General features: G+C 36.7%; 1 protein-coding gene across 2 annotated transcripts in view; it reads right to left on the bottom strand.

The window, feature by feature from the left end:
• Positions 1–25631, bottom strand: part of marchf8 (membrane-associated ring finger (C3HC4) 8) — a 124816-nt gene that overhangs the window by 4874 nt on the left and 94311 nt on the right. The window contains exons 3-8 of one of the 2 annotated variants that reach the window (XM_055169709.2): positions 24969–25019; positions 16978–17057; positions 15444–16232; positions 6660–6840; positions 1934–2069; positions 1035–1049 (exon numbers count right to left, since the gene is read on the bottom strand). In XM_055169709.2, the coding sequence (XP_055025684.2) occupies positions 1035–1049; positions 1934–2069; positions 6660–6840; positions 15444–16232; positions 16978–17057; positions 24969–25019 (1252 nt within the window). The remainder of the gene's footprint in view (positions 1–1034; positions 1050–1933; positions 2070–6659; positions 6841–15443; positions 16233–16977; positions 17058–24968; positions 25020–25631) is intronic. The other variant, XM_055169708.2, reaches the window with a different exon arrangement.

Here is a 25631-nt window from a genome sequence, read left to right on the forward strand (position 1 = left end):
AAAATTCCATATCGTTGCATCCCTATTTACAATATAGCTCTTAACCAAAGTTAGATGCCAAAGTCAACTTTACTCATATAAACTCAAGTGAATTTCAAACCCTGGACGTGACATATCAATAGCAATGGAATTCCAAAGAAAATTCTGATGAATTTCCTTAGCACAGGATGCACCTCTGTACACTCCTTTAATTTGGACTACAATCCTTTAAGCTCCTTACAAGCATTTGTAAATGTCTAGACAGATCACATAAGGAAACTGCCATGTGCTAAATCACTAACTGCTATGGTTTGCTAAAGCACAAGGCCTTGAACGTAGAATACTTTACTGTTTTCGGTGGCTCCATATGAGAGGCCGGGGTGCAGCTTTAATCCACCTGACGCGTGATTGACAGATGCACAGAATGTTACTTAGTGCTGCAGATACGGGACCCTAACAATTTTGCATGGCAGGATGGTTAAAGGTTTACAGAAAACAACTTTTCAGAGTCGTGCTGCCCTTTCCAAAATCAATGTCTCGCACATTACAGTCTGCCCTAATTGTAACAAAGGGACAAGTCCGATTGGCCCATTCATTTTACTGACAAGACAACCACACATTAGTCTGAACTCTTGTCAGTAGACTGATGTGATATTGACGCGGATGCCAAAATTCAATAAAAACACTCTGCCGTCTACTGAAATGCATTTTAAACGTTCTTCCACGTTACCTTTGCAGTCACATGTACAATCTTGATTTCTTTTCCGGGACACATTTAAGCACAAAGGATTAAGGAAAGCAAAAGTGGTCAGACTGTGATAAGTGGCCATCAAGCCTAAAATTGCTTTTGTATATTCACAACTGTCTGTATGGGGCAGCCATGCACATTTCATTTGAAGCGTGTTCTGGCTGTGAAGGCATTTATAAAAGCTGTGACTGGCATTCATGCTAAAGATGGCGGGCGGATGTAGGAGAGGAGGGGGGTTCAAGCAATCGGACCTCCAAAGAAAGAACTGCAATTACAGGAAAGAATAATAAAAATTATAAGGATTTACCTGGTATTCTCCCCGCTGCATGGTTAAAAAGAGTTTGTTACTAGTTTGCAGACGGTGAAGCCACTGACATTGCTGGTTGGGGGGGGGTCAGGGTTGCAAGATCACGCTATTCAAACTCTCGGACACTTATGTATGGGTAAACATGTTGTGTACACATAATGCAGTGTGTCATGAGATGATGGATGGATACGGCTAAAACCGGTGGAAACATTCTCAACAGAAGCACAGGTTAAGTGTGTAAGTGCATGCACTGCTGCTCGACAGGTTTCTGGCTTATCATGCGAGATGAAAAGTCAATGCCGTAACCATGGTAACAGTGATCAAAGACCTCCCTAACAGCTACAGTTCTCGGACAATGAAGTGCTTGTGAATGGGCTCTTAATGCAAAGAGCAAATCGCTAGTAGTGCCTACTGTACTGTCAAAGACCCGTCAGTGTAAGGGTCACACTCAGCGATAAAACTTCAAAAGGAAACAGACAATGATCGTGTAGTGTGATAAAAGAGACGCTGTGGTTTACTAAAGCATGCTCGCAACCTAGCACAAATTTATTATAGAAAAGAAATCCATAGATGTCTCGCATGTTCTCCGCTTGCAAACCCACCCTTGCCTGGTGCTCCACATCTCTCTAATGGTATCGATTATATGGAGCACAGAATCAAATCTGTACAACATAGTGTGTTACTTTCATTTTTAAAGGCTGTGTTGTGGACATAATGGAGAAGCGTTGCAGGCTGAATAGTCGGCGATCATAGAGAAGCGAATGCTCCATAAGCAACAGAAGCATCCAGGTGAAATATAAGACAGGGTACGGGTATAGGGAAGCAGGCAGGCGGTGCTAAATGTGGAAGTAACAAAGGTTGGCTGAGTTGGCTGAGGAGAGGCGTTAGGCGGAGCTAACCTTGTTTGATCTCTTCCGCCGTGCGATCAATGAGGACGTAGAGCGACCAGACCACACAGGTGATGGCGATGACGTGGAAAGTGACAGAGCACATGATCTTTCTCCTCTCGCTGGCTGTCATCTGAAGCTTCTCCCACTGCAGAGACAGAAACAAGATGTGTGTGTGAGAGAGAGAGAGAGATAGAGAAAAAGATTAGAAAGACAAACTAAATAACTGCATTTATTTTAAACACATCTGACCTTTCATTGATGTAAATAGTATTTTTATGACTGCAATCGATGGCAGTCAACTACAAACAAAACTGCTGGGCTGGCCTTTCCATCCAATAAATATTTAATGTGCAAGTGATCTCAGAGCTATACGGTGAAGGTCTCTATATTGACCTATAACCCAGTATCCAGCTCAAGTTTAACAACAGATTAACAATTTAAGGGGAAATATTTGGAAAACCTGATTTTTTTCCATGTTTAAGTGCTACAATTGGGTCCCCAGTAGGGATTCACGGATCCGATTATCGGGCCTTTTTTGCTGGATCGGATATCGGACTAACAGGACTGATCCAATTCTGATACCGTGTTACCTGTGGTTGTTACTGACAAGCGAATAAAAAGACAAAGTATTATAAAAGGGCCATAAACATTTTTATGCACTATATTTAAAGTCTTCTTAATACACTTGATAGCTTCAGTGGAGGAACAAACGCACATTTAAAGATATTCAAGTTTACGGAAACTCTGTAACTTACTCACAACTGAGTTAATTCACTGGTGAAGCGGACGGATGAAATGCGTCATTAGCACACGCACACACAAGATAACTGTAGGCTATTTAAAAGATCTGATTTTATAAAGTCTTAAGCCGTCACTATGTGAATTATTTGCATCCATCCAATGAACTTGGTTATGAACTTTCCATTGCGGAGAGAGAATTCCCATGAGAGGATGCTTCAAGCGCATCAATTCTGTGCCCAGGAAGCCCATAATTGTAGCGTACAGAATGATTTATGCGCATCAGCTCTGCGCCCGCTATATTCCCAAAATAACCATCTGCACGCTAAAGCTTTTTATGGTGACAGTTTTGCGCAATTGAGGAAAATATATTTAGCATATTTGTTTGATCAAACATACCTATTATATGTTCTCCTAAACACTGCTATGACTAATAATTATTAGCAGTTTTGGGGAAAGTTACTTTTGCATTAGTAATGCATTACAATATTAATGTACTCCCCCAAAAAGTAACTAATTGGGTTACTTAGTTACTTTTCATGGAAAGTAATACTTAAGTGCTCGTTATAGTTGTGCGTAGGTCCTACGGCGTAGCTGTGACAGCGTAGGTTCCTCGTCGGTTTTCATTTATACTTTTGCGTCATCGTCAACATGCAAAAACATGCACAGACCACTGGTAGGCAGTATCCATGTGTGTGACCACAGTAGCGCGACCGTCAAAAAAGAAGCAGCTTGGTTAGTTTACCCCCAAACGAAGTAGAAAGAGCAACTTGTGTATGATTTGAGAAGACCAGCAGTGATGGAAGTAAATAAACAGCGACTTTTGTTGCAGTTTAAGTTAAATCACTCCTCAACTTGGTCCATCTTTGTTTTCACCGTCGCAAACGGAAATACCTTTGACGCAGTTTTTTTACCTGACAGGAGGGGTTCTGGTGGACCAATCACAGCGCTTGTGGTCTGCGTAGCACTGACGCGCTGTTAAACATTTTTTAGAGGTGCACGTTTAACGTTTGAGAGGTTCAACCTGTATTTAAATGTAGTAAAATTTTGTTCATGTTCGTGTCATTGCTATCAAAACTATTAAATCATTCTTCAAATGCTCTTTTGGGTTACTTAGTTACTTTTCATGGAAAGTAATACTTAAGGGCTCGTTATAGTTGTGCGTAGGTCCTACGGCGTAGCTGCGACAGCGTAGGTTCTGTGTCGGTTTTCATTTTTACTTTTGCGTCTTCGTCCGTATCGACGTGCAAACACACGCCGTATAAATAAATAAATAAATAAATAAATAAATAAATAAATAAATAAATAAATAAATAAATAAATAAATAAATAAATAAATAAATAAATAAATAAATAAATAAATAAATTTATTTATTTATTTATTTATTTATTTATTTATTATTTATTTATATTTATTTATTTATACGGAGTGACTGTATATGCTGCGTCGTTTGGAATTCGCCCTCCGTCTCTGTGTGCGCGCCGTTTAAATGCACTCAGTAGTGCATACACGGAGAGACGCGTGTATATATATTAAATAAAAGACACACTGTACATGAAAGAAATAAAAGACTAGAGGTTAACTGTCAATTTGCTATGACTAAATAGATGCCACAATTGTCGGACTGACCATAATGTTTAATGCAACTTGCAGACAGCAGGGAGTAACTCTCCCTGAGGCCATGCATGATCAAGCACAATGTCTATGGTGACATAAAGGCTGTCCGAGAGATGTCCTATTTTAAGGCCCATTTGGTGTACAGCATCAAAAGTGTAATTAAACGGAAAGACTTGACAAAAAACACAGACTTTTATAACGTTCATGCCATTCGAAATCAATTCATTAAAACTATTCATTATAAAAACCTCCTAAAGGCTGCATGGACAAAGTTGTTTTGATTCATCTCAAAGAACAGATTGCTTCTCAAGATGCACACCAGTATAGTTTATTTAAGGAATGTTTGTTAAAATGTCCTAATATAATGAAGGCCCTGGATTAATCTAAGTAAACCGCCACTATATATTTAATGCAGTACACACAAAGATAAAGAGATAGCTTTTCTCTGAGAGTATTGAATATAAATGCGTCGCTTGCAATTGTTTATGTTGATTGTGGGTCATTGCTGCAGTTCCTGTTTCCACGGTAACAGGACGTCTTTGAATAGTACATCTCCTCTTTAGATTATGGGTTGTATAGGTCTTTAATAGGAAATCAGCAATTACAGATGATTTTTAGATAAACCAGACCTGACTACATGTCTTAAAGAAGCACATTGTATAGCATACAAGGTCATGGTTGGCCTTTAACATCAAACACTCAATCTATTGGTATTTGCTTAAGCTTTCACGTTCAGCTGATGTGCAGCACATGTGAGACCACAAAGTCATAAGGGTCAATTAGTTTGAAGCTAACATTTAAACATAATCTGAAAGCTAAATAAATAAGCTTTGCACTGATGTATGATTTCTTAGGATAGGATAATATTTGACAGATATAAGTTTTTGAAAATCTGGAATCTGAGGGTGCAAAATATCTAAATATTGAAAAACATTGTCCAAATAAAGTGCTTAACACTAGGGATGCACGGAATATTCGGCCACCGAAAATGTTCACAGAAAGAGTTTTATCACCAAAACAATACGGCCGACATTTTGCGATGATGCAAATAGAACCACCACCTGCACGTGCTTGTCTGAAGCAACATGTCTGCGGCGTGGACATATTTAACCGCAAAAAGGCGCTAAAGTGAGCAGCTTTCTGTACGCAGACGCACATGCGGTTGAATGTGTCCGGCCCAGCTCCAGTCAGACGTGATCAGCACTATGCCCTTCAAAGATCAGAACTCTTGATGTGTAAACTTAAAAGAGAGTTGCGCTATACTGTGTCTCATACTGTAGTCCATTAAAATACATTTGGCGAATAAAGCACTGAAAAACAACATAACGTCTCTGTGTGCGCGCCATTTAAGTGCACTCAGTAGTGCATACACGGAGAGACGCATTTCAAAAAGCAAGCGAACATAAAATCTTTCTGTTATTGAAGGCACATACAAAAAAAAGATCTCTACAGTATTCTTTTTCTAATATTTTTTTATATGTCTTAAGTTTATGTTTAGATTAGGCCGAAACTGTGCTTATTTGGTTTTAAAGAGACTGTAACCTCAATTAACCTACTTAAGTCTGTGTCATTAATGTTAATCAAACAACCCAAGACAAAGTGAAAATCACTTCTGTAGCTCTAAAAATAATAATAATAATATTTAATTTATACAATAAAGATTTATAATTATACATTTAATGATTCATTTAATTCAATTTCTGTACCTAATGCTAATTTCAGACCTTACTTAATAAGTAACTTTGTTTGAAATGTTTGATAAAAATTTCTTTATTTGTTATTAGATTTTTCCCACCCCTTTTCTGCTGATCCGAAAAATAATCTGATCCGTGCCTCAAAAACTGTAATGTGTTCCAAACCATGGGTTTTGTGATCCGTCACACACCCCTAGTAAAGTTAGTACACAGTGATAGCCATAAATGCAATGGCACTAATAATTGGCATAATTATTTCTTTTGGTGTTCTGGTTTTCGGCCTTGGTTTCCTCTTTTTCGGTTTCGGCCAAAAATTTTCATTTCGGTGCATGACTGCTTTACACATATTACTAATGATCAATACATTTTTTATATATTTATGGTAGGAAATTTACAAAATATTTTAATGGAACATGATCTTTACTTAATATCCTAATGATTTTTAGCATAAAGGAAAAATCGTCAATTTTTACCCATACAATGTATAGTTGTCAATTGCTACAAATATTCCTGTGCGAATTATGACTGGTTTTGTGGTCCACGGTCACATATGTGTGTATATTAAATCACATTTGAATGCAATCCAAATTGACCCCAACCAAACCATGACTTTTTTTGTTTTAAAACATGACCATGAGATGACAGCCTACTTTGTGAGAATATTGACACAGGCAGGTGCTATTACCTTGCGTAGGGGCTTGAGTTTGGTCTCCATGATGAAGTCATATTTGCAGAGCTCACAGCAGCGTGTGTCTGAGCTCTTGATCCACTGCTGCAGGCAGGACTGATGGACAAACCTCAGACTTCCAGTACAGTGGCAGGGTGTTATCAGCGGGCTCTCTTCATCCCCCTCACAGTGACAAATCCTACAGAGAGAAAGAATAGCTGTTATTCTACTGAAACCACTGCAATGCCAACACTGTTCATCATGGTTATAGAACCAAATGAGAGTAAAAACTGGCCTTGATAAAAAAAAATTATTGAGTTATTACAGTATATTAGGAGCATAAATTAGCAACATTTAACATGCGAGGTTATGTGAGACACCTCAAGTTGATTCTTAATGAATTAAGTTACCAAAACACATATGCTTGTAACAAAAAAAAGTCTTCATGCTTTGAGACAGGTGTTTAAAAATTAGATGAATGTTGTGACGCAATGAACTCTGCTGTTTGTCACATATATGTGAGGAAAAACAGCTAAATAAAGACATTGTCAGAGGGACAAAATAATAAGCAGACATCATGGCTGGTAAAAATATTTCTGTCCTAAAAAGTTTTCAAAATGTAATCTGCAGGTGTGGTAAACACATTCATTTTAGACCTGGTAATAAAACAATACTGACTGCAATTCAATATACTAGTTGTAATATATACAATATAACATTCTATAATAATATGAGTTAAAGAGCTAAAGAGGAATGGGGTGGAGGGGGAGCAAAAGGGAGATATTTGTATATTTTGTCATGATCCAGCCAGTTTTGTATGTCTTTTTACTTGTTTTGTGTGACAGGGTCATGGCAGCCCTCACTGTTGTCTTGTGTTTTTGTGTGCCCCGTGCTCTCCTGTCCCCAGTCTAGCCACGCCCCTGTGTCCCTGTTAATTATTCATTATTAATTTTTCAAGGTAAGTGGTTGCAATCAATTTATTCAAGCTACATTTAAACAAAAAAAAAATAGAAAAATAAAATAAAAAACTTTTGTTTAAATGTAGCTTAAATAAATTGATTGCAACCACTTACCTTAAAAAAATGAGTAAACTGAATGACTAATTTTTTTTCAGTGTACCTGTGTGTCCTTGTTCCCCAGTTTAGTTTTTCCCTATTTAAAGCCTTGCGTGTTTGATGTCTTGTGTCGGATCATTATGTGTGTCCCGCTTGACACTGTCATGGGTCCTGTCTGGTTTTGCCCTGTCTTACATGTAATCAGTTGTATTCTTGCCTTGTTTTCCCCCTCGAGGGTGTATTTGTTATATAATAAAAGTCTTTTGGTTGAGAGTTGCACTTGAGCTCTGTCCTTACTAATCATGACACTATTTGCTTTTAATGGCCCATTTAGGATCAAAATGAACCCATGAAAATAAAATGCATAGATAAACAAAAAGCTCACAGGTAATAAAGCATACATTGACTACAATTTTATTGCTGATCCTCTTTTGTGATATTTTGTAGTCATGGGCTATGTCTTTATAAACTTTGCAATGTGTTGTGTGTCATTTTTTTTATATATGCAAAATATATTTTAATGCAATAAAATATTTAAATTAAAGCGAATATGTCAATTGTTTAAAGCTGGATCACTTTTGGGCACTGTTATATGTACTAATGCAGTTTTCGGGATCAACAACTCACTGTACACAATACATGCAATGTAACGGCTCCCTTTGCTGAAAGATTTACAAAAACATCAACAGAAGCATCCAAGTACCAAACTTTAAATCAACCCAGCAGGTGGAAAGCAATAGCTGTTTGTCACAGACAGAGGAAAAGAGGGTGGATTTGTGGAGGGTGTCTAGAGGGAGATAAGACACAAAAAGAGAGATAGAGAGTGAAAGCGCAGAAGTAGGAAAGAACAGCAGAATAAATAACTTTGTAGATGAAAAAGCAGGAACTTGTGGCTGAAGCAAAAACCAAGAACCTTTTTCAAAATGACTTGTACTTGTACAAATGTTTAAAATGATCAGGAGACAGGTTGATTTACTCTAAACTAAGCGGGCCGCATCCTCATGTTGGTTGTTGTTTTGACATTTAATGACATGTAAAAAATTACAAGCATTTTATTAAGAAAATATGCAATATTTGTAAATGCCATTGAAGGTAAATGATTTGCATGAATACTGCGCCTTGAGCGCGAATTAGCATATCGTTAACGCTATTGTCCGATGGTGTGGACACTAATATATTTAACATTATAGTTATAATGTATTATATTATTATAGTTATAATGTATTATATTATTAAAACGGCCCTTAACCACGTATCTTTACTTAAATTAATTCTACAGGTTTCAATGACCTGGATGCATGCACGTTTGCATAGAAATTCAATTTCTGACTCTAAATAAACATAGCGCTTAATAAGCATAGCAGTCAGCTGGGAAAGCACAGAGCACAAACAACCGCACAACAAATGTCAACATTCATATTATGAAGATGTCAGCGGCATTGTGTTGCTGACGCAAACAGCAGTTCAAAGTGAATCACAGATGAGTTGATGGCACACTGATGCTCACATGACAACGTCATTTGAACAAGCACTAAAACTGCATTTTGTGAAATACATTCAGCTTTTTTTCAACGCTAAAAGAATGAGACTTTAAAAACTTATAGTGCATTCGGTCAACAAAAGTTTTTATCAGTATGTGGCTCAAACCCATGGCTATTGTGTTGGTAGGACAATGCTTTACCAGTTGAGTACACACACACACACACACACACACACACACACACACACACACACACACACACACACAATAATACTACTACTACTACTACTAATAATATATATATACACCCATACATGTATACATTTATGACAAATTTTATGTATATATTTTTCAAATAACATATAAATAAATAAATAAATACACATGTAAATGTTTCTTTAATACATAGATGCATGTGTGTATTTGTATATACAATACAAACATTTATTTTGTATGCAATTAATCGAGATTTTGACAGCCCTTAAATATTATTATAATGATTAGTAATAACATTATTATTATTATTAACAATAATAATAACAATAACATTGAGGTCTTAGTTTTACATTGAATGATTCAGTGTAGAAAGACAAATACTGAATATTGAGACAAATTAAGCTAACTATCCTTGATGTTTACATTGTGTCTAAAAGAACTACATGTGAATAAATAACCGAATGCTTAGCCATTGTAATAGATATACCAATCATGCCCTCCAGCTCAGGATGCTGTTCTCTAAATGTTAACTATAGCTCCTGGGATATAAACGTAAGGAAAGATTGCTTCCGTGTCAGAATCGAGGAGGCTTTTCAAACTGAACGAACAGGATAATGACTATTTTCAGAGATGTCTGATTCAGTCAAGGCTCGACAAGATTAGCAAACTGCACAGACAAAGAGAAAAACGCAGCCTTTCACATCTCCATCAGCTGACAAGAGGCTTTACAGTGGGCGATAACTTCTCCAAAACGTCACTTTAATGGACTCCTTTTGTTTATGATCACTCATAGTTTGCCTGACTACAATGGAGTGATTCATTTTATACATTCATTCTCTCTTATGTTAGATTGAATCAGTATTTATTAATTCTGAAACATAAAACTAAATTAAACTCATTGGAATAGAAAGAATCAGTCCTATAACTGCATTTGACACACTATATATCGGAGGTCTATTTGCTGTTGTACAATGGTGACCATCATATTTCTTCTATTCTGTAGTGAATCTAAAACTGTACCAGTGGCAATACAATGGCAGATCAGATGATAATGTAAAAAAATATTTATATTAATTTAATTTGATGAATGATATGATTAATCTGAGAGGTTTGTAGCTGGGAGTATTGTATGCATTAGTATAACACTTATTGGTTCTTCAATGTTTTTTAATAAATCTTTATTAAAACTACTTCTGACCCTTTTAGTCAAACCACTTATTTCTTTTTAAACTCTGAAAGACCTTTTTCTACTACAAACAGAAAGTCTCTCTGTATGTTAAAGATTCTTTATGGGACCATACTGAACTTTTAAAAAACTTTATTTTTAGAAACATTGCCTTAATGTACACACACCTCAAGACACCTGAGCATGCTTTGTGTCTGATCTTCAAGCCTGGCTATTCCAACTATTTTAAACCAATAAGCTTTGCTTACTGATCTCTAAATGTCAGGTATTTTAAGAGCCCATGTGTTTTCAAAGCACCGAGTGAAGGTGGAAATACATGTGGGAAGAAACCTCAGCTCACATATGATGTAAATAATCGATATAAAAGATGCCTAGTCAAGCTCAGGAACAGCATTATGCAATGAATTCAAGCTTTATGGTTAACCACTACTGTATATGCCATATATGGGTGAAAATTGGACATTTATATTAGTGATGCATCGATGTATCGGCCGCCGATATTTATCGGCCGGTTTTTGATGAATTTGAAACCATCGGCATATCGGCAATAGGGCAAGAAAGGCCGATATCGATTGTTTATTAATTAACCGCATAAAGGCAATGAGTTGCATGTCTGTTGTTCAATTAAAATGATTTAATGTTCTGGTGTGCACTATACTTAAGCACCGACAGAATACCTTGTTGAGCTGCCTCAAATGTCTTGGACAATAAAAAAAACAGACTGCACTTTAGTGGGGGAAAAGAAGTCCCACTTTTTTTGAAGTAGCAATATTTATACTCTGTTTAAAGCAATAGCACTGGCATTATTTATGTTTGTTAAAGAAATCTATTATATGTTTAAAAAAAATGAGTTAATGTTGTTAATAAAAGAAATGCTGAATAGCAAAAACCACCTTTGAAGGTTGTCGTGTTGTCTTATTATATTTGTTTTAGCTAAATTTGTGCCTCTCTTATTATGTTGGTCAGTTAAATGTTAATTAGATCCAATCCATGTTCAATAAAAATAATTTGATGCAGAAATAAACTAGCTAATAGACCAACTGTAGAGTATTGTATACAAGTGTTTAATATCGGCATCGGTATCGGCCAGAAGTTGTCTGTTTAAATCAGTATCGGCCCAAAAAATCCTATCGATGCATCCCTAATTTATATATTATGTTGTATTATTATTTTATATAGCGATACGATATTTGCGATACCTCAAAACACACAAAAACAAAACTATGATACGATTTTGATTCATTAAGGAAGTCGTTGATCAATTTAATTCTATTTAGATGGCATCCGACAGCAGACAACTTTTTTGTGTCTTTTGCTGCTACCACAGCTTTATTATTGCATCGCAATCTGACGCATAGACACAGTATTGTCTGTAAACATAAATGTGGGCTTTGGCGGAAAAAGACGTAGACGTACGTTACCTCATATCGATTTTTTACGTGTGGCATTGATGCATCATATCGTCAGACATTTGATTGATGTATTGATCCATATCAATATGTATTGTGATTTGTAACACTCCTAATGCCTACGTGCATGCCATATTAAAGGTGCGCTGTGTAACTTTTAAAGAGCACCTATTTCATTGCTAAAAACAATGTTATTTTGTGTATTTGGTATAATGCAATGTGTTTGTGTGGTTTATGGTCAAAAACACCATACTTCACCATACTTTTTTCTCATCCTGAAACGCACGGATTTGAAAAGCTCTGTGTCCCTGATTGGCCAGCTAATCTGTACGTTGTGACTGGCCTGAATACCTCTGAAATCAGCCGGAAATGTGATGCTACTTACCATGTTTGAAAGATTCAATCACAATACAATGCGAACAGGAGTTAACTTACAGGCTGTGAGTCCGAAGTGGGAGAAATTATGATAATATCGGTCTTTACTACATAACCAATCCCAGTAAGTAAACTGTGGCCTACAATCTGTGTGTTTGTTGTAGTCCAAAAAAAGAGATTTACGTTGGAGACAATAACTCGCATCATTGTTTACTTTGGGATTTGTACCTTTTGCATATCATTAAGTAAGGGATAATGTAGAGGCAGCCGGTAGTTATTGGGAAATAAGCCCCGACAGTGTGATCAGGACCCGACGCGAAGCGGAGGGTCTTGTATCACACTGAAGGGGCTTATTTCCCAATAACTACCGGCTGCCTCTACATTATCCTGCTTATTACACGGCTACTTGCCACATAAGAAAAAAAACTGGACATGAATATGAATTTGAAACGTTTTATTGGCATATTTGTTTTAAATTAACATTTTTATCCTTCCGCGAAACTTTGCACAGATGCATAAAATGATCGTAATACCTTATTAAGATCCTCTGCTTCATACTTGTCTCCATTTTTTCTCTTTTAGCCAGTCTTTGAGAAGTTTTCATGCCCATTCTGTATTTTTGTGTGATGGCTTCGTAGCTGTCATGCTCTATTTTGTCAAGTTCAGTCTCAGTAAGCTCTCTGTGTCTTGTCGTGGTTGTCGAGTGTTTGTCACAAGATGGCGCCAAACAGACAGTAATCTTTATTGATCTTTATTGGCGCGGAGCGATTTTACTTGTGCAAGTAGTACCGGCTATGCGTTATTATTTTGGAGCGGTTATTATTTGAAAAGAACGAACCTGCAAATGTCTCAACTGACCAATCAGAATCAAGCATTCCAGAGCGCCGTGTAATAACATGTACTAATACACACTTACACACCAAAGGAAATGTAAAATTGTGAATCGGGCCATTGGTGCTCTTTAAAAGGTTCTCTTGACAATTTAATATACATACAAATATGATCAGTAGTTTACAAAATGAACTGTATTGTTTTTATTACCTTCAAATGAGTCGTTTTTATCTAAATACACTGTGGGTCCCCTTACATGAAAGTTGCCATTTCGTGTCACCGTGTTTATACATTAGCACGGACAAACTGTTCTGTAAAGCGCATTTTGTCTTTACATTGTCTCAGACTATGACATGTTTGTACTGTGGTGGCTACTGTAGCTTCTCTATTCGTTTCGAAAGGGAGGGGTGATCTGTAGACTGAGCCATTGGTTGTAATTCACAGTCTTACCACTAGTTGCCGCTAAAAGTCTATACACTGGACCTGGGGACTCGAAAAATACATCCTTGATTGAGGTCGGAAAAAACTATTTAAGTTGTGATGACCAAAGGTAAAAAGTACCTTTTATTCTTTAGTTTGTTATTGGCGTGCCGCAGATCCACAGTAAATGAATAACATACCTAATAGACCCTTTTACAGCTCACCTGATCAAATAGCCTGCGCGCGCATTTCGGCAACAGAACTGGTTTTATTCCCCATTGGTTCTAACGTGTTAGCAACTCAGTAAGTTTTTAAAACAGTTTCCCAGCATCAAAATGTCTGGTTGTTGCGTTTGGTTGCACTAATATAATATAATAATATACTTATATACTTTATATTTGGCCATCTGCTAACATCTTCTATCCACTTCACTATAGTACACAAATCTGGTAGCTGTGTTGAAAAAGTTGATAAAGTCAACTTTTTAAAATAACTTTCTCTGTCTGTGTTGCTTCACTTCTGATTCTTGCCATACTTCCGTTGCCAAAATGTGCGCGCATACGCTGCCACGTCATCATTGTGTACAAACAGTAAAGAGTCTATAAGTTACATTTATTGTTTCCTGGGGTATCTATATACTGTAGCCCTGCAGATGAATATTGATGAAATGAATGTTATTCCTCCTGCTCCTAAAACTCAGAGCCAGAAAGCCTTAACCAAAACTGTAATCAGATCTCAGTCTTCATTTTGCCTCGGCAGGCATGGCTGATCTACACCAATCAAATAGCTAACCTAAGTAAATGCATGTTCATTATCGACTGGACATCAATCCTCCACTCCTCTTATTCTCGGTGGAAATCTGCTTGGACTATCCATTACACTACTGTAATACAATATCTACAGTATCATTACCACTCTGAAACACATGATCACAGCATTCAGAGGTCCGATATATGTTTGTATAAATGCCACTAAACTGTACATTTGACTATCCATGAAAGCATACTGGTCCTACATATATATTCAACTTTTTCTTAATAATTTTACTAGGTCCACTGTGTAAACTTTTTTCTGTTTTTCTAATTTTTATTTTGTTCCTATTTGTCAAATTATTATTGTTAGCTGCGAGGAGTAGTCACAAAAAGCATTTTACTGCATGTCGTACTGTTTGTGGGTGACCAAAAATTTGAAAGTACTTTCATGTTCTGTGTATGATTCTGCAGTATCTCTCTTTTTATAGCAATGCATGTTACTATTTCTAATTGGTACTTTTATGCCAACCAATTGGTAGTGCATTATGTTAGCAATGCAAAGGTCATGGGTTTGATTTCCAGGTAACACACACACATAGATAAAAATGTTGCTTGAATGCACTGTCGCTTTAGATAACAGCGTCTGCCAAATGCATAAATGTAGCTCTGGAGGGGTTTCAGTTTTACTAGTATTAAATTTAATGTACATAATAAGCATTAAACCAATGTCCTGATAACCCTTTTGGGGTTTATTCTTCAATAATATCCCTTACATACAAACCACAGGGCAGACTGCCAGGCCTATACTTCTTTTAACACACATTGATCTATAACACTGACAACTCCACCATGTACGAGTCTTTTATTGATCGCTAATAGCAGAGGAATGGAAGCGATCATGCTGCTAATGTAGAACACAGTAGCAGTTTTACAGCACATAAGCTCTACAGGTAGGAAAAATGGGGAAAGTGGAAAATAATATCCATGTGTGGGTTGTGAAGGGACTATGAAGGTCAATCACCTAAGGTGGAGTCCACGGGTAAAAGGAGCTGGGTGGGAGTGAGTAAACCCCACCAACCTGCAGCAGTCCCCAGAAAGAGAGAAGGGCGAGAGGGGGCCGTTCTTCTCTGACAGCGGAGAGGAGCACTGATCCAGGTCGCTGTCCTCGTCAAGGGAACAAAGAGGAGCCCTCAAGCCCTCCACCTTGAGCTTTTGTCGAGATGAGTCTTCCTCAAACACCTCATCGTCTCCAATCTCCTCCATACAACAGGACTCGGCGACCTCTAACAAGGCGCTGGGTGACTTGTGGATTTGCAACCGCGAGGCGTAGCTTCCTATCTCTGAGCTTCCTGCGGCGGATGAGCGGTTGAACGGGAAGATAAAGCGTAGGAAGTTGGAGCTTCTCTGAAGATCAGATGGAGGAGGAACCAAGCGGTGCTCAGGACCTACACTGGGGATGTATTTGTAGTTGAGTGTGAATGATGGAGGATGAGATGGATTAGAGTGGGCTTTGTCATGGTCATCTTTCATGTGCTTGTCTTTCTCCGTGTCCAGCTCACCATCTGAACATGTGCGATCTATAAAGTGAAGACCGCTGTACAGGGTGTCCATCTTTTGGCCCACGTCATTCAGAGACTTTGAGAACTTCAGACCGCCAACTTCTGGTTTCAGATTGACTGGCGGTTTGAGTAGGGAGAGCCATTCTGTGCTAAATAAGGTCCTATTTTTGGGCTTGGTGGGAGAGCCCGTGCAGAGTGTTGTCATGGTGACATTCGATGATGCTGAGCTTCTATTATTAGAGTTCAGCATCACTATAGTAGCCTGTAAAGGCCTCTGTGAGCCCAGATCCTGAACGAGGTCATTGGAACTGCATGTGAATGGATAAACATAGGGGAGAAAGAAAGAAAGGGGTGCAGAAACAGATATGGGAAGAAAGATAATAGATATAGAGAGACATGCAGCATGCATTAGAGAACAAATGAAGAAAGAGTGCAAAAAGAAAAGTGGAAATTAAAGGAATGTTAGAAAACAAAATGGTACTGTAAAAATAAAGATGGCTGGCAGTGCTGACACCCTTATAAAAACCCTGTCACTTGACCAACTTTCTGTTGGGCGGAGCTACAGGATATCAGGGTGAGAGTTGTTTGGTACCAAGTTAAAGAAACAGCTCAGCCATAAATAATATTTATGTTGTTCCAAAGATAAAGAGCACTATAAAAGTGGTTCATGTGCCTTGTATGTTATTTTCAAAGCCGTGTGAAATTATACAATCGCTGTGTGTGACAAACAGACCGAAAGTCAAGATTAGTTAGCACATTAGTTTTGTGTCATGCAGTATAGAAAATCTTTATAGTGCTTACAATAGGTTGACAGCTCACGGTCACTTTCTGTAAGCAATTCTTCAGCAATGTATTTCCTGTTAAACCGGAATACTAACTTGCCCTTATAAAACAACATAGGAGTGAATAAATGACTTTTGGGGTGAACTATTCCTTTAAAGTCTTTGCTGTCTTCTCACACCACTTGTGGAGATGGTACAGTACAGTTTATGACATGACCATACTGGAGGAGGACATACAGTAGAGCACAGCTTCGGGGCAGAGGAGACATACCTGCAGATATCCTGGTTTGAGGGCGTCACTGAAGTTCTCGGGAAGCTGTATGGAGCATTAACCGAGGTCGGGCTTCCTGCCTGTACATAAAGCAGAGACAACAGAAGGAAATTAGACACATTACAAGTGTACGTGATCTCCTGATGGAAACACCAGTGTTTGCAAGGCAGCATAAAGGCATGGGCATACTTCACTTTTTAAATATATGTGAGGGTCAGCATACAGTGCATGTGATGCAAATTTCGTCATCAGAATAATACACGTGTACTGCACACGGTTTACCTAGATATTGTCTTTACTTAAACAATGAAGTAAACATCACATAATATTTTGTGTTTTGCACAAACAATATAAAAATATAAAATCCATTTAAACTAAAACATTCAAGTGAAATGAACTAAAATTATCAGTACATGTTGTAAGGAATACCCATAATTCCTTGTGCTTGAATAATATTATGATTGAGAATAAGAATTGATAAGAACTTTAACTACTTAAATATTCGTTAATAAAATGTCATAAAGGTTTAAGCTCTTATATTATTGATGTTGTTTTGTTGTAAGTGATAATTTTGTGAAATCACCATTCAGGTGATCAGTGTTTACTTACATGAAACCTGTTCAGCACATTTTATTGTAGTTCTCTCCACAGTACTGACAATTCATGTCATAAATGCAGTATTGTGTGTGTGTGTGTGTGTGTGTGTGTGTGTGTGTGTGTGTGTGTGTGTGTGTGTGTGTGTGTGTGTGTGTGTGTGTGTGTGTGTGTGTGTGTGTGTGTGTGTGTGTTAATGTTAAGAATCAAATTTATTCAATGACTTACTTATAGTTATGAATTTTATGTTATAATGCCATTTATAACACTAAATGTAACTTGGTTAACTAAATGGAGCTGCTGGACAGAGCAATGGATATTACTAATTATTTCAAGTTAAATCAACTTAAAATTAAGTTTAGTAAACTTGTTGAATTAAGTTGGAATTACTAGAAATTTTAAGTTACTTACACCACTTAATTTCTTTAGGGCAACAACTTCAATTTTTAAGTACATTTTTTAAGTAAATTCAACTTGTCCGGGTTACAGTGTACGAGCACCACCCGATTTTTGTAACTGTGTGTTCTTTATATGCCCATGTCGCACATGTGTGTACAGAAGAATGTAGGCCAGGAGAGGTCTTGCAATCTGTTGCAATGCTCATGCGTCTAATGCCTTTGTACATTTAAGTGTACTTTACAAGACTGTGCCTTCAACTGTGCCGGTACGCTCATGTATGCGTAAAAACTGAAGTATATAATAGGGCCTTAAGAATGGTGTAATACTTTTAGATTAGCTTAGAATGCAATTCACTATTCAAGAATTATAACCATGTATTATAACAATGTATCCTTTTTATGCAATTTTTTTTTTATATATATATATATAAAATTCTGTCATTTTTTTCTTCCTTTCTTTCCAAACCACGATAAATGCCAGTCCTCCTTCTCTGCAGAATACAATGATTTTGCTTAACCAATCAAAGCGCACTATCAAATACACAAAGAATTCTAGTTTTCCTTATCTACCTTGTACTCTGTGATCAACAAACAAACAAAATAATACCTTTGATGGCACTGAAAAACCTGTGGTGGTTTTCTGTGGCGGGGAAGAAACGTAAGCTATCAAAAACTAATAATTTTATGTGAGAGGCGAAGGAAAAATGCAGACTGTTGCTTGTTCTCCCGACAGCATCAAGCTTCTGTCATGCTAACACATTGACCCCAGAGGATCTTAGAAAAACTTTCCTTTATTTTAATCAAAGTCAACGAAAATCAAATAGGACCAAAACATTTTTCAGCTGATCGCTGTCAAAAAAGTTCAGCAACGATGTCCCAAGGATGACAGCAGCAATGACAGTGTACTTATTATGACAAAGTAAATGTTTTGATTAATGCCATTAATGTTTATTTTTTTAATCATTGTATACCACTAGTCAATTAAATGAATATAATATGGCAAAGATGAATGCACATTTGTATATTGATTCAATAGATTTATAGCATTTTGAAAAAAAGAACTTTTTGCATTTATTTATTGGATTTATTGCATTTTGTGTTTTTATAATAAATCTTTGAAAATCAAATTATGGATTTGAATTTTTTATGTTATAATGTTAATGTTATTATAAAGTAAAAATGCGATGTCAAAGTTTGTAACAGAAAATAGTGGTTTTAATCTTGTCACTTTCTTGGTATAGAAAACACGTTTTTACCCAAATGAGTCCAAATGGATTTATTGCGTTTTGGAACCAAACTCTTCATATATATCTGAATAGAATATCACCTCACAGAAATCACATTAAAAAAGCACAGATTACATGTGCATTGTTTGCTTCAATCATTTATGTCCCAGAGTAATTGCCTATTGATTCTATTAGAAAGAGAGAATTTACAGCCCAGAGCATGACACTGATCAATATAGGATAGAGTGTCCAGAACTGCTTTCCAAAACACACGCATGCACATGCGCGCGCGCACACACACACACACACACACACACACACACACACACACACACACACACACACACAAAAGAAACATGAACCATTTTAGCCTCTATGCAGACACAACCATGATTTTATATGATTCAGACAATGTTTCTTGTGTGAACACTGATTTTTTGGAACTGAAGATGTGGTGCAATCATTTTTAGGACATTTTGTGCGTTTCTGTGAGTGTAGCAGAAAGAACATGACAATTGTGTGAATATGATTAACTTTTAAGTCGCTTCAGCTTCAGTCAAAGAGATAAGGAGGGTTTTCAAGCTTGACAGAATGCACTGAACACTATCACATACAAGGTAACAAAACAACACCAACTCCTGTCAGAACCACACAGCAACTGCTTAAAAATCAAACAGTGATAAACCACACACATGTGAACACACGGGTAATAATGCATGCAAAGAAAAACAACAAAGAGGTGAAGGAATTTGCATCTAAATAAACTTCAAAGTGTGAATTATGTCTACCTGTCAAAAATGGAAAAACAATGCCTCATCTCTTATAAAGTTTATTTTATAAAAATGTGCATTAGGCTAAACAATAATTTTGTATTGCTCTTTAGATCTAACAACAACTTTGTTATTAGATTTGCTGTAAATGTTAAAACAGTGTGTCCCTTGAAAACTAAAATAAAATGACCTAATCCTGCGTTAAACATGGAAAAAATATATTTTTGTTAAAAACACGTTTCTTTGCCATGTTAAATAAATGTAACAATTCCAGCGTATCCATTGGCAATGCAAATTTTTCAGTTTTTTGTCGAGCTACTGACAGGGGTTGTAAATTGACAAAAATGTTTCTGGATAATTTTTGCACTTAATGAAGCCACATACCTTATGTAGATATCAGAAAACAATTTAACATATTATTTTAATGCATTCTTTGACTCCTTTAAGTTCCAAAACAATATCCCATGTCCTCTCTCTGCTTTTGTAAATAGCACTGATGTTGTTTTTAATTGTTTCTTCATACATCAAAGAGAAATTAAGAAACAGTTGCTTAGATAAACAAAACTTTAAGCGGGACTAAATACAAAACCATTAAAATATAGGTTTAGTTTCCAGGCTGTCCAACCTTAACCAATTTCTGGAAGTAAATTAACTCCACATCTAATTGTTTGTACATTATCAACAGCTTAATTTGAGGTGCAAGTTAACAGAATGATCACAGAAATTAACACAGACGCTGCCATGTGGATGGTCTGTCAAACGGTCACAAACTGCACAGGTACACAGTACACAGGGTTGATGATCCAAATGCAGCTTTATTAAAAGGCTAATGCCAAAATTACAGGCAGTCAGTCAAAACACAGGCAAACCATTCAAACAGAGATACCAAAGTGAACCTCAGGAAGTGGGGTAAACCAGGGCAAAGAGGGTAATCCAAGATTCAGACAACAGATCAAAACCACATAGCATATAACTGCGGTGTAACACTAAACAAGACTTCGGCTTAAAACAGGCAGAGTTAATAAGAATAATGAGAACCAGGTTAATGTGATAAAGCATAATGAATCTGGATGATGAATTGTGGGAAATGCAGTTTAAATAAAACGTCAATGATCAAGGGAGTGCCCTCTGGTACTAAATAAAAGCAAAAAATGGATTACTGTATAGACCAATGATAGTTCTTTGAGGGATTTGAACAGAATCTAAAGCACTGACAAAATGTCACTCAATAGTCAAAAACTCAGGACAAAATGTCCGAACACACAGAATTTTTTATTACCTGTCATTTAATGACATTGTGCCCTGAAACTTCTATGTGAGGTTGAAAGTGATGAGGGAGGAACCCATCCAGGAGAATTCTGAATAATAACAACACATGGATAATTTCACTGTGATGTTTTGTTTGATAGCATAAAGTGAGACTGAAGGCTGACAGGAATACCCCATGGAACCCAATTGGGACCTTCTGGGTTTCACTGCAGTTAAAAACTCATCACACAGCATTCGTGTATGTTGGACACAAAACAGATAACAACTGTAAAGGGACTTCTTATATTATTTATTTTGACAGAGATAAGCATAATCTGAATAAGACAAGACGCTGCTGTCTGCTGGGGCTGAACATGGATCCATCTGACGCTGCTTGATGTACCTTACTAGACTTTGAATATAAATGAAGACAAACTTTCCCTCGACTTCTCAAAGCGTAGAAGCACTAAATGATCATAACAAAAGTCATGGGAATTGTAAGTGGTTCTCTTAAATTCATTAAAGCCACATTTACACCTTTTGGTGAAGCCCCAAATTAGAATTCAGTTTGGTTGTGTAATTTTTTTTTATCGCACATGCTCACATAAACTCAAGTATGAAAATATTGTCAAGTTGACTTGTGGGTTGAAATAAAGTATGATATTCCAAATCAACTTTATCTGCCTAAAACTGTTAAATTATACAGTCACATAATTAAAAACTCAGTGGTGTGATAAAAAAATATGCCCAACTGAGGCACTTCAAATTTTAATTAACCAACAGCAAATTTGAAGGCTTTAAATTTTAACCAAGTGTAAGCATTTGGGTCACACAACTAATAAGAGAAACTGCAAAAAAAGACATTTGAAGACAATGAAGACAAAATATCTTCTTTTGTATTTAAAAGATTAAAGAACAGGTTTAGTACAACATGAGGGTGAGTAAATTATGATTTTTTTGGTGCAAGTTTACTGTATAGAGGAAACAATATTATTCAAACTTCTCTTGAGCTTCAGAGAAATCGTCTTACTTCTTTGCAACAACGTACAACCAAAGTGTTTTACAGTAAAATTGCAATGTTCTGGGTAGCTATTTCAGTCATGCAAAACCAAGTCTTATCTACTTGAATGGGGAAGACCAATCCCAATTAAACAACACCAATAAAACAATCTATTTTCAACCAACACTAAACCTGACATCAGCTATAACATAAGTCCCCTTTACCTGAGAACTATTAGTTTTAATAACTGACGATTAGTTCTGTTCACTGGAAGTCGGAGTTCCTTTATTACATGGGCTGTATTGAATCTTGTACTTCATAGCAACAGCCATGCAGCATCTTAGTAATATTACAGGCTTTGATAAGACAGAATAAATCATAACAGAGGGCAAAGTCCCGCATTTTAAGAAATTTCGATTACACAATACAGTTAAATCGGATTTGAACAATAACTTTGTTTGAACACAACCACAATTATCGACTACTTATATCTTTTCTGGAAACCATGTGTAACTATTATAAGTGTCTTGACAACATTCTGAATACAATAAAAAAAAAAAAAACGAAATAAAACTATCAGAAAACACAGGATTACATAGACATACATTACAGTTTGTAAAAAAAGCTTGTTTGATAAATGGTGGTCCCCAACAGGTGCTAAAGTAAGACCAGTCAGTGAGTGCGTTTACATGCACAGAATAATTATTATAAGAACCAGTTTTTATGCGTTTACATGCAAATCAATAAAACGACTTTGCAAAAAACTGTGTTTACATGGGATTTGGAAATTTGTCAGGGTTCTCGCAGGCAGTGACATCACCGCCTACAGTATAGTGCATAATAGTCTTTCAAAAAGCCAACGGAAAATCTATCTTAAGCTATACTGCTGTATCTCTTCTCATATCTGCAGAACCTGTAAATGTAACATGATCTTTAATTTTCGCAGGTCCTCTGCCAACTGCTTCAGTCCAGCGGAGACTTTTATGCATTACTTTGCGCTTACTTATTACTTAGGTTTACATGCCACGAGAAATTGTATGTATTAAAGGGGTGGTTTAATGGTATTTCATGCATTCGGACTTATTAAGACAGTTATAGAGTTGTTTCTTCATGCTAAACGTAGGCAAAGTGTCAAAAAAGCAGTTGGTAAATACAGAGTATTTCTGTGCCGAATGCACTTCGCCAGGGTTCGTACAATTTTCGGAAAGTTTTTTTTGATAACGGGTCCAACTGACGTTTCAGGGGTTTCTATACGTATCACTTATTTATATGAGCACTTCCCCCGGAAAACCCCGCCCACCCATTAATCAGCGGGAGACGCTAGAACTTGCAAACATCGCATCACGCAACAGCTTTGTTTAATTTCAAAACTCAACAATGGCACGAAAGAAGAAATGTGTTTTTGGATGTAAGGAAAAGAAAGCCAGCCTTATGGAAACTATGGATATAGTTTATTATCCGGGGTAGCAGTGGAGTTTTGTGTGTGTTTGATGCGCTGGATTTCATTGAAAAGTCCCAACCGGGTCACGAGTTGCATGCGGTAAGACAGACTTCTGTCTTATGTTGGAAATAGGCGCGTGCATATTATATAAATGACACAAACATGCAGTGAATCATAAGTTAAACAGTGTTGTATAGTGTTGCATGACTCGTACTCGCTCCTCCCGCGGAGTAACTCCTCCTTCTTCATTTTTTCGTACGTTATCGGAAAGATTCAGTAGAGCTAATCTTTCTTTTATAAATCTGATTAAACTAAAGACTCAGAGATATAAAGGATGTAATTCTACTCTATAGGTACTCCAGATTAACATCAGAAATGCAGAAACAGCGTGTGTTATGTGAGCTTTAAGCATTATCGCGTAAGACTGTGCATGCAAACACACTCAGTTAGATCAATCAAACCGCATGTGAAAATAGCCAAGAAGTGCTGTTAAAAAAATCTAACATTAAACCCCAAAGAGCAAAATGCACTTGAGCAAGTGGGGCATTTCACAGAGCATGTGACCCTGACATGTATTAGTGTGTGTAAAGAGTTTATCTGTTAAGAGGCTCAATGTTAGGCAGAAGTGCAGGTAATCTCTAAGAAGAAGAGATTCCCATTACAGTGAAAGTACCAGAGACACATCATTCCAACTTGAACTCACATGCTATATTGCTCTGTCTTTTAATAGTGAAAAGAACATAATTGGTCAAAGAAACCTCTTCTTCTGGACTTCTATATGGAAGTCTACTGGAAGTTGTGTTTAGTCCACAAAAACATCTATGTTTTTTTTCACTGCAACAGTAACACACCCATGATATGCACAATGGGACCATGTCCATGAGATGCAATAACTAAGCATTTGTGCATTTGTTTACTTGTATGGAGGATGTTTCCTCCCTTGGTCACATGGTTTTCATTACATATCAGACAAGCAAACAGATGTCCTATCAATGTGAAAAGGGGAATTCAAGATTGAATAATTAACTCTCAAAGAGTTCAAAAGATTTCTAAATTTGAGAAATATATAACCACGGTTAGAGTTTTTTTTTTTTGCTACATGTTTTTTTCTTCTTGCCCAGACTAAATTTCCTGACCACCAATTTTGTTTTCAATTTGTTTGAAATGTCTTGCTTTGAAATAGAAAAAAGAATATAAAGTAGTTGCAGACACCCTGTTGAGCGGAGCCCCCCTCCTCTTTTTCTGTCTCTCTCTCGGTCTCTATCTCTTTCTATCATTTTCAGCAGCAGACGAAAAGGAAAGAGATTTCCATACCTTTGAAATGTTGCTGGACCTGCTTGCAGAATGACCAAGCGGTTTCTCGTTCTGTGGAAAGAACAGAAAGGGTTTTGAGAACACTGTATACAATTTGATTCAAAAGAAACTAAAGAGATCAACAACAACTTTTAAGTACAAAGTCTACTGCAACTGAACACAAAACATGTTTTAATAATAGTTGTGATTTTCAGCGCACTTCGCAATCCTGAGCACTTTAAAAGGTGAAATACATTCACACAAGAAGAAAATTATACACTGTTAAATAAAACAATAAAACAATTGCTTCATCCTGGATATTTGTTAGCTGGTTCATTCCTGTGAAATCGGTTTTCTTGCTGTGAGATTATTTATAGGTCAGCTGTGAGTGGGGTGTAAGAGGGTGCTTATTATTGCCTTTTATTATTAGTACGTTCCTCACTGTGACACTCATTTGCAATAAAAGCCTGAATATGAAGCAATTAAAGTTTACGAAGAAATGCGAAGGGTTTGTAAAAGTGCCTGACCCATTAATCAACAAATACTGGACCATTATGAGATTTCAGCTTTGCTGTTATTTGTCTGATGAACAGAAGTTGTAGATCCTCCTTGTGCTAGTTTGCAATATATCAATAACCAATATTTCTTTTTTTAAATATGTCTATTGACGTTTTATTGTTTATT

This window comes from Misgurnus anguillicaudatus, chromosome 11 (genome assembly GCF_027580225.2).
Source record: "Misgurnus anguillicaudatus chromosome 11, ASM2758022v2, whole genome shotgun sequence".
NCBI lineage: Eukaryota > Metazoa > Chordata > Actinopteri > Cypriniformes > Cobitidae > Misgurnus > Misgurnus anguillicaudatus.